Genomic DNA, 15247 nt, shown 5'->3' on the forward strand with positions numbered 1-15247 from the left:
CATGTTTGTTTCACCTTCAAAGGTCAGCAGTGCTGTCTTGTGGGCAACCGAGAACTGGATACTGTTCATCGGCCAGTGGATAGTGCCTATTGTTACCAGTCAGGGGTAAAAGTGATCAAATTTCTTTTGACGAAAGCAAACGATGATGCAAACAAGGGTGAAATGACTAATGGAAAAATATAAAAATACTCGTAAGGACGCAGATGCTGTGCAAAGGGTGATATAATGTGACGCGATGTTTGCATTTGAAATTAATTTCGATTATTTTACTCGTAGGTACGCGTATGTAAATTAGAAAACTGAAAGCTCTCTACGACAACGACGTCAGATTGTACGCGAAAAATGATTGCTATTTTTTTTTAAACGGAAACAAAATACGCGATCGAATTTGCTAAAACGACTAATCTTTTGGAAAAGCAGTTGTACATAAATAGAACTCGAACAATTTTCATTTAATTAAATAAAAAAGAGAAAAGACTCTTTAGCCGGAGTTTAACTGCGACTAAATTGCCGGTTCACTGTGATACAATTTTCTGCAATGTGCACAGCAGCGAAACTACGTGTAAACTTTATTACTCTGAAGCCTTTTGTGGCTGTTGGGTTTAGGAGTGGAGGCAGGGCGAGATTGCACTGTATGTTTTGCGTGCTGCTTGCTGCTGTTGCTTGTTGTGCCTTTTCATTCCGGGCAGCTTTTCCTTTTGCTCGCCCACGACCGAAGCTATATAAATTAAAGTAAACATGTCCGCTCGTCTAGTAATTGTTGACGGATATTGCTTTCGCGTTAGGCATTACGATGCCGACTTGTTTTTTCTGCTCTTCGCCTTGCCGTGGCCGCTTTTGCTGACGTTCGCAATAACCTGTAAAATTAGCCCATCGGTACCGTTAGCCCTATACTGTTGACCGTTACCGTTATATACCTACGTTTACGTTTGTCACCTTTTGCGCCCGTGTGGACTGTGGATAGAGCTGCCGATGTGGAGCCGTACAAATTAATTCCCTTAACTGGGAGCCCGAAGGTGTTTTCTGTACAGATTAGTGTTCCAACATTTTGCAGATGGGCAGGTGGACGACTGTTTTTCAATTACTACAATTTAATTTAGTTATGTCGTTGGCGACGCCGATGTTTCATCTCATCTTTTTTTTTAGCTAGTGGCGTCGACAAGTATTGATAGATAGTACATAGTAGATACCTAATAGAAATGTCGCTGGATTTTGACCAAATTGAATGGAAACCGTCATTTTTAGTTGAAAGTTATTCAGAAAAATTTCTAGCTCCAATAGGTTCTCCTGAAAGGGAGATAGGAATTCTCAAAGAGGTGGCATTGAAAAAAAAATCGTGGCTTTTTTGTTCTAGCCACTTTCAAAAGTATTCACCAAAAATGTTTCGTGTTTTAAGAAATGAGAAATCTTGAAATATTTCATTTTACAATCTTTTGAGCCTCCTGTTGGGAACTGACACTGATCCCGAATCAAGCCGGAAAATGTCCAGAGAGCTGTAAAATGCGTTCCCAAATGAAGAGTGATATTCCAAAACTAGCTTTGTCCATTTTTATCAAAGTTGGGTTTTCAGTGGTACCTGGTAGATGAAGTATTAACTCACATTCCTACATCATCAACCTACCAAAATGAGGTGTTAAACTCACCTAAATAGCCAATTCACTAAAAATTTTAAAAAAAATAATGTTCCAAAACGCGTTTTGTCCATTTTTATTGAAATTTTTTTCAGCAGTATTTAGTGGATGAAATGTATACCTACACTCCTACATCATAAATCCACCCAAATAAAGTGCTAAACTCGCCTAAAAAGCCAATTTACCTGTTTAAAGGGAAACCAGGGGCGTAGCAAAGTGATTTTACAAGGGGGGTAAATTCTAAAAAATGCCAACTTTGAAATGTTAAAAATGCCAACTGCAAAATCAATTAAAAATTTGCTCAAATAAAACAGCTTTGCTTGTACTTTTTTCACTCGGGCTAGAAATGGTGATTTGAGGTAATACTCCCAATTTTTGTATTTGACCCAATGTTTTTATTTAACATTACTGGGCGTTTAAAAAAATCGAAAATTACCTTACCTAACGCAATTTTATTCAAACTTTTAAGTATAATTGGGAAGTAATTTCATTTTAAGAGCTTAAACAAAAAACGAAATGGAATTGACCCAAGCAAAGCGAGGGCAAAAGCTTGCAAAATTTTATAACTCGAGAGTCTGAAAAACGTCATTTTTCAAAGTCAAAAATGATATCTTCCAATCTTGATATTTTTCAAATCCGAGACTTACCTACTTAATATTTTTGTAGAAATTTAGAATTGGAAAAGTGAAATGCAAATGGCCCGAGCGAAGCGAGGGCAAAAGCTTTTAACAATTTGTAACACAAAAAACCGAAGAACGTCATTTTTGACGATAGAAAATCATTTTTCTGATCTTTGCATTTTTCAAGTTCTCGCAATATTTTGGGCCAAAGCTTTTAGAAATGTACATTTTAAAAACTAAAATAGCATAAAAAGCTATCACAATAATTGTATTATTTGGAAAAATAAATAAGCAAATGAAAAAATGAGTCAAGTATAAATTTGTCAACTAAGTAGGTGCAACATTATTGGTCAATTTGCCAACTGAGTCCTCAGGTATTGTATCATGCTCGCATCAGTTGGCAAATTTAGAATAAAAATAGCCGAATTAAATTTAAATTTATGGCGTTGATTCTGTTGATTTTAGTTCTCTTCTATAGTTACTCAATTAAAAAATTCCAACTTTTTAAGTAAACAAAAGAAATGAGAATGGTCGATTTTCGAACAAAATGAATAATTTCCTTGAAAAGTTGGCAATTTTGAGTTTTCAATTCTCAAGTACTCAGTTGGCAAATCAAAAATGTACCTAAAATATAGGTACATTACATTTGAAATTAATTGTATGTAGTTGGCAAATTTAATTTAATTTTAACAATTGCAAATTGTCAACTTTTCAACTAGATAATAAGTAGAAAATAAAGTTAACAATTGTGAGTTCTGAAGTTCTCAGTTGGCAAATCAAGAATGCCTCAACAGTTGGTAAATTAACTTAATTGTAATATCGAACTCTGAGTCAAAAACGCCAACTTTTCAACTTTTGATTAATTGAAAAGTTAACATTTTTGAATTTTCATCCTCGTAAACTCAAAAATGCCAACTTTTTAATTTTTCAAACCTGCCGGGGGGTACCGTACCCCCCCAACCCCCCCGCTTGCTACGCCCCTGAGGGAAACTGTTTTTCCTCTCTCCTGAAAAGTTGTGAAAATGGACAAAGCGAGTTTTGGAATATCACTCTTCAAATGTTTCCCTAAAATTTCAGAAATGATATCTATTGATATTTTGGCATATTTACATAATACAAAATATTTGAGAACAGAAAATCTTCCAATCACAAATCCGAAAATAAACAATTTGCAATTTTTCAATCACCCAGACACACAGACAGACGGGTCGATGACCTTCAGATGTCAGACAGACGCGTTAATGACCTTTAGAGGCTGGACATGTAGGTAGGTAGGTAGGTAGACAGACAGGTCAATGACCTTCAGAGGCCAGACAGACTGGCAGGTAGAAGACCTTGAGATGCCAAACAGACGATGACCCTACGAGGCCAGGCAGGGAGACAGACAACCTTGAGAAGCCAGACAGACAGATCAACGACCTTGAGAGGCCAGACAGGCAGATGGCCTTGGAAGGCACAGCAGGAAGACAAACATCAGACAGACAGGTTGATGACCTTACAAGGCCAGAACAGATAGAGAGAGACAAGTCAATGAAATTGAGAGGTGAAGGCTAACCCAGACATGTCAATGGGCTGAACACCTGGTCCGGATAATCAGACTAGACCAGATCTGATCAGATATTCTTCTTGGTGCCGTTTCACCCCTAAGGGGGTATTGTGACTATGATGCAACGGCCGCAGTTTCCGTGACATGATACAGCAGCTCCCTCCAACTGTTTCTGTTCGGGGTGCTCCTGACGCATGCTGGGAAGCTACGTCCAATGACCATCTGAATGGAGTCTGTCCATGTCGTGGGAGAGCATCCGCGCCCTCTTGTTCCCTCTACCTTACCTTAAATGAACAGGAACTCCATCACATCTGCCCTTGTGACATGCCCAAAGTATTTGAGGATTCAGCTGACTACCACTGCTGACAACCTCTTCTGGGCACCAATTTCCTTCAGGACTAACACATTGGTCCTCTTCTTCATCCATGGGATCGAAAGCATTCTCCTCCAGCACCACATCTCGAGCTCATCAATTTTTTCTTTTATCTCCCTCGTGTACCATCCAGGTTTTTGACGTGTTCGAAAAAACTGAGAAAACCAGAGCGTTCACGAGCCTTATCTTCAGAGTCTTTTGCTCACTGCTGCATCTGTCCATATCTTCTTTAGGCGAGACATGGCGCTTCATGTGATTTGCGCTCTGCGTCTTATCTGGCTTCACTGCCTCTTTTGTTATCAATAATGGATCCCAGGTATAGAAATTGATTCACCACTTTGATTCACTCAATTTCCTGGATTTCAGGCGAGTTGTTCTCATGCCGATTCACAATCATGATGTTTGTCTTCGTTTTATTTATCTGCAAGCCATATTTTTGCGCTAACCTCTTCCAGACATTTCAGAAAACTAATCATATTTTCGACACTTTAGGTGACCAGGGTTGTGTCGATCAGTGTAGAGAAGGTTTGACTGCCACTTGCCTGAGCCATTGTCATTGGCGCTTTCTGCTATGATTAGCTGCAGCATCTCACAAATTATGTATTCTCCATATAGATTAAACAGGAGCGGGGATAGAATACAGCCTATGATCAGATCAAATTTTGGTAAATGACTTGTCCATACGGTCACATCTGACCAGAGATGGACCTCAGACTGCAGAAGATCTCAGCATAAAGCATTGGGTGTGTCCGGATCAAGCTGAAGACCTGGTTGGTCTGGATAATCATGTCTGACCGAGCATTAACGCTTTTTTTGTCAAGTTTTGATACCCCCCCCCCCCCCCCAAAAGTGAAATCCTATAAAAAATATGGTGGTTTTTGATCTAGACACCCCTAACTGTGGGGTGAGATTTCTAAAACAAACCTATACAAGAGTGTCATTTGAGTTTTCATAGCTTCCTTAAGGTAAAGTGGGGTAATTCCAATGGCAAAATTCAAAATTTTAGCAATTTCTCATTTTTTGGGTTTCCTGTACATTTTGGGGCAAAAATGATGAAACATAATTCCGATAACGAGTTTTATAAGAAAAGTAATTCTCCTGGACTTCCTGGAGTAATTGCGAGCCAGTTATGTTGAAATATACCATTTATTGTATATGTACTTATTGTTAGGTTTTTATTTCATGTGAATTGAAATATTAAAACAAAAATTACAAAATTTTTACAAATATGCACTTTTGAGACATAATTTTTGAAAACTAGACTAACTAGAGAAAAAAGCCCCCTTTTGATGTTTTTCTTCAGATAATTTCAACCCCCCAAAAAAATACTACATCAAAACAGAGAAAAAAACATTTCAGGGTAATTTTGCTAGGGCTATCGGAATTACCCCGCGGTATGAAAAATGATCGACATGTTTAACAATTCAATACGACCAAAAAAATAATTATAAAAGAAAAATCAAAAGAGGTGCTGACACTTAACACATATCCATCAAATTTCAGCTTCTAAGCAGAATTTTTCAACAAGTTTTGAAGGATAAAACGAGTTTCAAAAATGCACTGTTTTTTGTGGCAAAGGTTTTGGGCATTCGGATTTTGAACACTGCACAGATTTGACAAAACGGAGCAGATGGACCATCCGATCATTAATGGGTGTAGGTTAGCACTAAAACTACCTACTTTCTTCATCAGTTGTGCCAAAATGTGTCTTGCAACAAAGCTAAGGCTTGCTATCGGAATTACCGCATATCAGAATTACCTCACTTTACCTTAACCATTTTCGGCTCAATTCGAACCAAATTCTGTATCCAGCAAGAGGCTAAAAATTGTGAAGTCAAGAAATTTTGAGATTGCTCATCTTGACTCTCATATCTGCTGCTGTAAAAAGGTTGAGAGAATATCGTGTTCAAAGCCTTGTGAAATAAAATGAGGTGTGTTCCTGCAGCCTGCACTAAATGATTGAACAAGAACCCTGTTGGAAGAATGCTAGACAGAGATATAATTATGCTTCAGTTTCTTTATGACTGATACGAAACGGAGGAAAGGAGAAGGGATGCAGAGTCATTCACCATTTCCAAAAGTGTGTATCATATTGATCTAACCAATGTTTATGGCCATTGCCGCAATACATGTATGTGTATTGTGTACATTGACAATTTTGCGAAATGGCTTATTCGCATGTAATGCGAGAATTGCCTCAATTTCCCTCTACCAACGTAGTGCTGAAATTTAACGAATTGCAATTTTTTGCGGCGAAAAGCGTAAGTAATGAAATATTGCGAGTTGGAAAATTGAAGGAAAGAAAAAAGAAAACAAAAGATAATCCCATTTCGTAGTTTCTATAAAGTCGCATTATTTTTCTTTTATTCGCATTATTTTTCTTTTATACGCTATATTTCAAGTTAAAATGCGAACGTTGAGATAGCAACGTTAATAGCTCGTCTTAAAAGGATCTCTTAAAAAAAAAAAAAGTAGGGAAAAAAAGGGGTACTTTAATGGAAAAGTGAATAAACGTTAGTAAACGTAGTTACGAGATGCCACTCCACGTCTCTCCCATCATTGCCAAGTAATAATGTGTGTGCATTGTGCGGCGTATCAGTGGTTAGCCGTTAGCTGGCTAGAAGCGTATTTCTGAATATGTGTTTATGACTGCAAAGAAAAAGCTACAGCGTACAGCCAAAGAATACGAGTACATACCGCGCATCGAAAACGAGGCTGTGGGTGCAAGTTGGGAGTTTGTTGTGGCATGTAACTTGCGCTGGGTGGTAAGATGCGGCGGTCGTTAACATTGCTCAAACGCTTCTTCATTTTACCCCCACGCTTCGCAATAATGTAGTCTTGCTGTTGATAGAAAAATGCTCATCTTTGGGGTTTTATTTTCTATCACTCCTGTATTACGTAGATAGGTAAAGGTATACAAAGTAGCGTGCAAATTAATGTAGACGATAGCACTACCACAATACCGCTTACAATTTTGAAAAAAAAATATTGCGGGTGAAAGACCCATCCTTCAAGAGAATTTTGATTTGTGTGAACCAAAAAAAAAGTAGAAAAAATTCAAGAATTTGACGGAAAAAATGAAATTTAACAGAAGAACTTTGAAGCAATTTTGTAAAAAAAAAAACCAGGACTGTTCAGGCAGGCAAGGCAAAAATCAGTGCTTTCTTAACGTTCGGCAAAAAAAAGAATAAATTTCTTAGCAATTTTGGCAAAAATTACGACCTTTGGGATATTTTTTCAAAAAATCATTCCAATAGAATTTTGACAAAAAAGTTACAAATTTTCGTCAACTTGCTAAAAATTTGACACACTTTGATAATTTTGATAAAAAACAGGATTAACTGGATTTTTTGGGAAATCTTGGCAAGAACAACGCAGTTTCGCAATTTGCAAAAATTGATCCCTTTTGTCAATTTCACCATAAATGGACACCTTTTGACAATTTTGACAAAAATTGCAATTTTTTAACAATTGTGCAAAATGGCCATTTATTGATTAATTTGCCAAAAATTAACGCTTTTTGACTCCAACCCCCCCCCCCCAAAAAAAAAGAAGAGAAAAATTATACTTTTTGACGGCTTTTCCAAAAATTGATACTTTATGCGGAATACTAAAAGACTAAAAATTCTCTTATGTTTACTTCAGCGAGCTTTTGGAATTTTTTTTTTTATTCAAACACATCAAAATTGTCTTGAAAGACGGCGCTTTCACCCTTAATAATTTTTTTTCAGAATTGTGAGCAGTATTGTTGTAGCGAGGTTTTGAGAAACAGTGTACGAGTAATGTCGCGATTCTGCTATCGGTTACATTAATTTACACGCTACTATATATCAGCGATTTTAATTACTGACAGAGTTAGTACTCCCAGGAAGGTTATTTTTAAGACAAAACTTACAGAGGGGAATATTGGTTGATGTTGATACCTTAGGTTATCGAACACTGAGCACGACCATGAACCGGACTCGGGCCATTATTTTCAGCCCACTAAGAAACCCTTTTCTTAACGGCTCATGACCTTTGATCAGCTCCTGTAAAAACATTCGTATACTTCGTAACATAATGCTATTGTTAATTACGTCTTACACCTTTCAACATAATTTCAATAATTGTAGGGTATCAAATTTATTTATATTGACATTATTTTGTTTCTTATTTTAGTGATATTAACAAGTTGGCATTCTCTTTGTTGCAGGCAGTTACCAATGAATGATGATAAAATGAAACGTTCGACGGCGTTGTACGCGATCAAGTGTGGCAGTGTCGTGACTATGGTTAGTTTCAGTTCCATAAGGACGGTGTCCTGTTGAGATTAGCAATCGTAAAGACGAAGAGAACGATGGATAGCGACGATTATCGCCGCCATTCGCATTCCGGTGGTTCTTCGCCTCCAGATCCTCTGGCTCGGTTATCGGATTACGCTCAGGAGTCGTCTTGTTCGTCTTGGAGCTCGTCGGATGAATCGTTATCGTACCACGCGGCATCTCTGCAGTTACAACCATCGCCATCGCCACCACCACCGTCAACAGGCTCCAGTGGGGGCTGCTTCTCGTACCCAGAAACGAATTGGCAGCAGCGGTACACGCATTTGCAGGCAGAAATGTCCAGATATCGCAGACAGGCCAATCGTACGCAGAACATGCTGCAACAAAAGGTGAGTACTACTCTGAGAGTTTACTGGTGTTGGATGGATGGGTACCTATTTAACGAGTACAGAATTGTAAACGAATTTGCTACGTTGTTGTGTTTTTGCATTTTGATGCATTCGATATCCGAAAATTCCCATTATTTTTAAACTTTGCCAGACAGACGCAGAATGAAAAAGTTTTGTCGAAGGGAGAAAAAATGGTAGGGGAAAAACACGGAGCAAAAGCCATTATTTGCAGGCGTTAGGCGCTTATTTACGTTGAGATTTCGGCGAGTGACGAAGACGAGACACAGTAGCAAGCTGTGTGATGAGGTAAGAAGGAAGACGTGTGCGGATTATTGCATCTTATCGATATACCATAATAGGAGGTTACCTGCGGATAAGCTTGCATTGCGCAGCGTGTAAACATGGTTGTTGGTCGAATTTCACTTCACCTAAAAAGCAAAGTAATCAGCTGCAGTCCAATCGGCAAAAAGTGCTCAATTGAATGCATTTTTTCGCACTAAAAAATTGAGTTGGCTTTTGGTATACCTATACCTACACAAGTACAAATTTAAGAAAGTTGTTCAATGAAGCACTAGTAGGGGACTGTGTGATTTTTGTGCAAATTTAGCCCAAAAATGCTTAAAATCTATATCTATAGCATGAAGGAGCTCATTCCACGCCCATTTAATCAAAGTTGGCAAAAAAATGTCTTGCTCGATTGGGCGCAATCGATTATTTTTAAAGTCGTGCCGCCCCCTCCCCAATTTCGAGTAAAAATGGACTATTGTAGAATTATTCAAAAATGACCTCGCGATCTATCAAAATAAGTACGTTGAAATTTCTGAAGTAATTCAAATATTTCGACGAGGATGTTTTTTGAGCATTCTTGAAGAATTTTGAGTCCTGAACAGGGGCACGATTTTGGGAATTTTTGAAAAAATTGTCGAAAAACTTGTCAAAATGGGTTAAAATTTTGATGATTCGGATGACGATTCGAGTTTTCGCGATGTTTTTTGCAGATTTTCAAGAATTTAGGTGAAATGTCGTCGGTTTTAGGTAATTTTGGGTGCTTTCTAGGGGTTATAATTTCAATTATAACATCTTTTAACGATGCGTTCTGTCAAGTTCTCAATAAAATTCAACAATTTTTTTAAAAAAATTTCGTCAGTTTTTTTGTGACTTTCAATGATTTTAATGTAGGACGCCAGAAAAAAATTTCAAAATGAAAAAGCAAGATAGTTTTCAAGCACTTAACGACTTCTGGGGTGGATGGGAGGAGGAGGTGTTAATTTTACTAGCCAATTATTCGTTTTTTAAATGTTTTTGCAAATTTCAAGATTTTTTCGGAGGGGTGTCATTTTCGATTACGATACTGGTTTTTTTTTGTGTTTTCACGATATTTTCATATGGTTTATAGTCCGGCATATGACAATAGGAGTAATTGCAACCCCCCACCCCCCCCCCCCCCCGCCGATCCTCCGGGACAACTTTTCTCTTAAAGGGGACATCCTAAGGAACATTTCAAAGCAAAGTTGCCAAAAAAAAAGTTGGCCTTACTTACAAAATGGCGGCCATTTTGATTGACAGGTCAGCCGAAATCGCAGATTTTGCGTTTTAACATAGGACTTGCACGAACTTTTTCAAACTTTACAAAGGTAGATCGAAAGATCATGCAAAAAATTATCACCTGTCAAAATTTAAAGTGCTAAAGTGCGTTTTTCGATTTTTGGTGAATTTTTGAAAATCGAACTTAGGCCAAAAATGAGGGAAAAAATCAAAATTTCACTAAATTGACCAAGAAAGCTGAAATTTGGGATATACCCTATTTTCGACATGCCAAATCGATTGGAAACGGTTTCGACCCGTTTTGAGCAGTTCTGGAGCCTCCAGCAGATTTTTGAAACTCGAAATTCCCACAATATTTCATCAAATTGGAGTTGTAAAGCTAAAATTTATTCTAAAAACTAATTTCAATACGCTACGAAGTACTGCAGGTGAATTTCAAGTCGTTTTAGATCCTCCAGCAACTTTTTGAAAATTCCTGAAGCCTCCAGTAGATTTTTGAAACTTTAAATTTTCACAAAATTTCATCAAATAGAGATGGAAAGCTGAAATTTACTCTACACTCCAATTTTAACACCCTTCTGAAGACAACTTCAGGTGGGTTCAAGTAATTTCAGGGCCTCCAGTGATTTTTTGAAAATTACTGGAGCCTCCAGCAGATTTTTGAAACTTTAAATTTTCACAAAATTTCATCAAATGGAGATGGAAAGCTGAAATTTACTCTACACTCCAATTTTAACACCCTCTGAAGACGACTTCAGGTGGGTTCAAGTCATTTTAGGGCCTCCAGTGACTTTTTTGAAAATTACTGGAGCCTCCAGTAAATTTTTGAAACTTAAAATTTCCCCAAAATTTCACCAAACTAAGATGGAGAGTCAAAATTCATTCTGCAAACTAATTTCAATGCGCTACGAAGTTGACTGCTGGTAAATTTCAAGTCGTTTTGGAGCCTCCAGCGGCTTTTTGAAAGGTTGTAGGACGTTTTTTTGTAAAATTGAAATTTCCTAAAAGTAGCTGGAAGCTTCAAAACCATTTGAAACCACCATGTAGTCTGCGAAGTAAATTTCAGCTTGCCAACTCTATTTGATAAATTATTGTTGGGGAAATTTCAAGTTTCAAAAATCTACTGCAGGCACCAGTAATTTTCAAAAAAGTCACTGGAGGCCCTAAAATGACTTGAACCCACCTGAAGTCGTCTTCAGAATGGTGTTAAAATTGGAGTGTAGAGTAAATTTCAGCTTTCCATCTCTATTTGATGAAATTTTGTGAAAATTTAAAGTTTCAATAATCTGCTCGAGGCTTCAGGAATTTTCAAAAAGTTGCTGGAGGATCCAAAACGACTTTAAATTCACCTGCAGTACTTCGTAGCGTATTGAAATTAGTTTTTAGAATAAATTTTAGCTGTGCAACTCCAATTTGATGAAATTTTGTGGGAATTTCGAGTTTCAAAATTCTGCTGGAGGCTCCAGAACTTCTCAAAACGGGTCGAAACCGTTTCCAATCGATTTGGCATGTCGAAAATAGGGTATATCCCAAATTTCAGCTTTCTTGGTCAATTTAGTGAAATTTTGATTTTTTCCCTCATTTTTGGCCTAAGTTCGATTTTCAAAAATTCACCAAAAATCGAAAAACGCACTGTAGCACTTGAAATTTTGACAGGTGATAAATTTTTGCATGATCTTTCGATCTACCTTTGTAAAGTTTGAAAAAGTTCGTGCAAGTCCTATGTTAAAACGCAAAATCTGCGATTTCGGCTGACCTGTCAATCAAAATGGCCGCCATTTTGTAAGTAAGGCCAACTTTTTTTGGCAAGTTTGCTTTGAAATGTTCCTTAGGATGTCGCCTTTAAGAAAAAAGTTGTCCCGTAGGATCGGCGGGGGGGGCGGGGCGCAATTACTCCTATTGTCATATGCCGGACTATTAGCTTTTCAGGATGTTCTACGCAACTTTCTGTGAATTCTACCAAATTTTGATGAACTTGATACCCGAATTTTACTAGAATTTCATCAGTGTTTGGTAATTTGAAACAATTTTTCCAGAGAACAGCACTTATCTTTGAACCACTTCTCTTTCTTTATCCGCAGTTTGCACGAACGTACAATGAAACAATTTCTAAAGCACGCGCTCAGTCGTATCATAAACGAGAAGGAAAATTATAAAAAAGAAAAGGCAAAAACGCTGGGTAATGGCGGATAAAAAATAGCCGCCAATAAAGTAAACGAATCGTGTGTCCAATAAAACAGCGTAGCAATTTCATCAAATAAGTTCATAAACGATAAACCCAGCAGCAGCAGATTGCCGCAACGTGTGCCGTCGCCGTCATATTTCGTCGGGTGAAATTTCATTTTTCCACTATGATTTATCTACGCGCGTACGTATTCCGTTAGAAGAAAAATTTCCACACGGCTGAAAAAGCAAAGGAGCGAAAAAAAAAAGCAAAACGCACAAGATCGGAGTGGTAAAAATTTCTTTCAGCTCGGGCTCGGTGTATTTAGCAGGCAAATCTCGCCGGTATATGTCACGCCAGACTAGATAATGCGAAGGTTTTGGGCAGGGTTTTGTGCGCGGCGCGGCGTAAACTTTTTTTCAAATCCGACGCGGGCGAGAAGGAATTCAGTCTCGGTATGTTCGGGAGAGAGGGAGGGTGTAATGCGTCGAAAATCCGACGTAATGATAGTATTCAAAACAGGTAGATAAGGGTTAGAGGACGACGACGAAGAAGATGATGATGATGATGATGGCTCCCACGGGTCTCCGACCAAATCTGCGTTAGTGACTGAGAAACGAGAAAAATTCTCTGCGGCAGTTAAACGAGCAAGAGCAGTAGTACGTAGGTAGAAGCAGACCCTACCAACAATGCGTAGCTTAGGACTAAAGTTGAAAGTGAACATTCCGAAGAGAGGTAGGTGGCACATCTACCTACATACGCAAATATGCAGTATGTGTGCTCGTGCATAAGTACGTATATTGTACCTCAGTGTACGGGTAACTACCCTTAAATGTGCCATCATCGCGGCAGCTAGGCTAGAAAGTTGCAACTCGTTCACATAAATAGCCTTCTTCTCTCGTCTTCGGTTATTTCCTATTCTATACGTTTCAAGTTTTTTTTTCCAGCGCATAGAATCGAGGAAAAGTAAAAATTTCTCAGCAGTCGGTCACACTACACAAGAGCCGAATTTTGTTTCCAATTCGATAGTCTTCATTATGCACAATGCGAGTAATTTTGCGAGAAATTCAAATACTTCGATGAAAATGTTTTTTCAGCATTTTTAAAGAATTCTCAACCCAAAATTGAGTCATGATTGACGGGATTTTCAAAAAAGGTACATATCATGCACCCTTATTAAAATGGGTTAAAATTTCAGCAGAAAATTAAAACTTTCCTCCAACATTTTTTTGAGCGGTTTTGAAAAATTTTCAACCCAATATTCCAGTTATGATTTACGGGATTTTCAAAAAAGGTGTCATGCGACAAATCAAAATGAGTCAAGATTTCAGAAGAAAATCCAAAATTTCCATTCAAAATTTTTTTTTCAAGAATTTTAAGCTCAAAACTATAATTGTCTTGAATTTCAAAATTTTCAAACAAGGTGCCATGCGACAAATTGAAATTGGTTACCTACAGTTTTGGAAAAAAATTAGAAATTTCAAAAAATCTCTATCGGAATTTTTTGAGCAATTTTGAAGAATTTGTAACCAAAAAATTGGCTCATGATTTTCAGGATTTCTGAAAAAGGTGTCAAGCAACCAATAAAATGGGTCGAAAATTCCAAAAATCGTGACTAATTTTAGGCTCAAAATTCTTTAAAACTGCTCAAACAAAGGTTTCTGGGAATTTTTTTAATTTTCTGCCGAAATTTTGACCCATTTTTATTGGTTGCTTTTTTTGAGATTATTTCGAAGTCTCAAAAATCGTGACTTAATGTTCAACCCGAAACTCTTCCAAGAACTTCGGAAAACATTTTCGTCAAGATATTTCAAATTCTCGCATTTGATGAAAATGATCGATTTTTTTTCCAACCCTGTTAGAGACACCCCTTAAAGTATGTGTAAAGTTTTTCCTGGATTAACCTTTGTGTAGCTCACTATAGTCCTTATCTCATCTATTTATGTACTTTGAAACACGTTAGATTTAGAATAGCCCCTTCATTATTGTCGAAATAATTCTACCCGAATGCACCTTGCCATGCCAGTAAGACGGACCATCGCATTTCTAAGCACACGTACAAGCTTTCAAGCACTCGCCTCATCGTCGTCGCGTCTCTATCAAATAAAAAGGTATTCGGCCATTCAAAGAGCGAAGAAAATCAAATTAAACCTCGGCCAAGCCCCCGATCGTCAATTATTTTTAAATTAGTTTTACAACGTGTTAGAAAATTGCACTCACACAACCATCGATAAAGTTTTCCAATTTTCTTCTTCTAATTAAATAGAGTGCTGCAGCTGCAGCTTCTGCATTTTCCCATCACGTCGTCGTCGTCGTATTGGACGTTGGTGTTGGCTGCGCGGGTGCGACGCGACGACGACTCTGCTGTTGTAGTGTCTGATAAATTCCGGAGAAACTCGTTGGTGAAGATGTGGTTTACTTTGTTTCTTTGCCATAAACGGTTATTTACTTACTCAATGAAGATTACGTAGAGCTGCGAGACTGCCAGAGAATCGGGTTGATAGTTCAGACACCCCCCACCCCTACCCATAAAACCACAATATCTCGTGCTTGATAGTTTTCCCCATTTTTGAAGTATCTTACAGTTTGGAAAATATTCTTTCTGACTGCTGAAATTTCTGGAGAAAAAACCAAAAAATTATGTTTTCCTGCAAAATTGCCAAAAATGGCCCAGTTTATTTGTCAGAATCGTCAGAAAGTCTCATATTTGGCAAAAA

At 37.8% G+C, this 15247-nt stretch overlaps 1 protein-coding gene and 1 long non-coding RNA gene across 11 annotated transcripts in view; one reads left to right on the plus strand and one right to left on the minus strand.

Moving 5' to 3' along the window:
* The window catches only part of LOC135840624 (uncharacterized), a 49264-nt gene extending 47453 nt beyond the window's left edge, over positions 1–1811 (minus strand). The window contains exon 1 of the long non-coding RNA XR_010557765.1: positions 1753–1811. This is a non-coding gene — a long non-coding RNA (uncharacterized LOC135840624). The remainder of the gene's footprint in view (positions 1–1752) is intronic.
* Positions 1–15247, plus strand: part of LOC135840550 (uncharacterized protein CG43867) — a 143440-nt gene that overhangs the window by 13132 nt on the left and 115061 nt on the right. For all 10 annotated transcript variants that reach the window (XR_010557764.1, XM_065357156.1, XM_065357172.1 and 7 more), the window contains exon 2: positions 8363–8821. Coding sequence is in view for 9 of the 10 variants with exons in the window: in XM_065357156.1 (XP_065213228.1) it covers positions 8507–8821 (315 nt within the window). In the remaining variant the exon portion in view is untranslated. The remainder of the gene's footprint in view (positions 1–8362; positions 8822–15247) is intronic.

The sequence above is a fragment of the Planococcus citri genome, chromosome 1 (assembly GCF_950023065.1).
Source record: "Planococcus citri chromosome 1, ihPlaCitr1.1, whole genome shotgun sequence".
Taxonomy (NCBI): Eukaryota; Metazoa; Arthropoda; class Insecta; order Hemiptera; family Pseudococcidae; genus Planococcus; species Planococcus citri.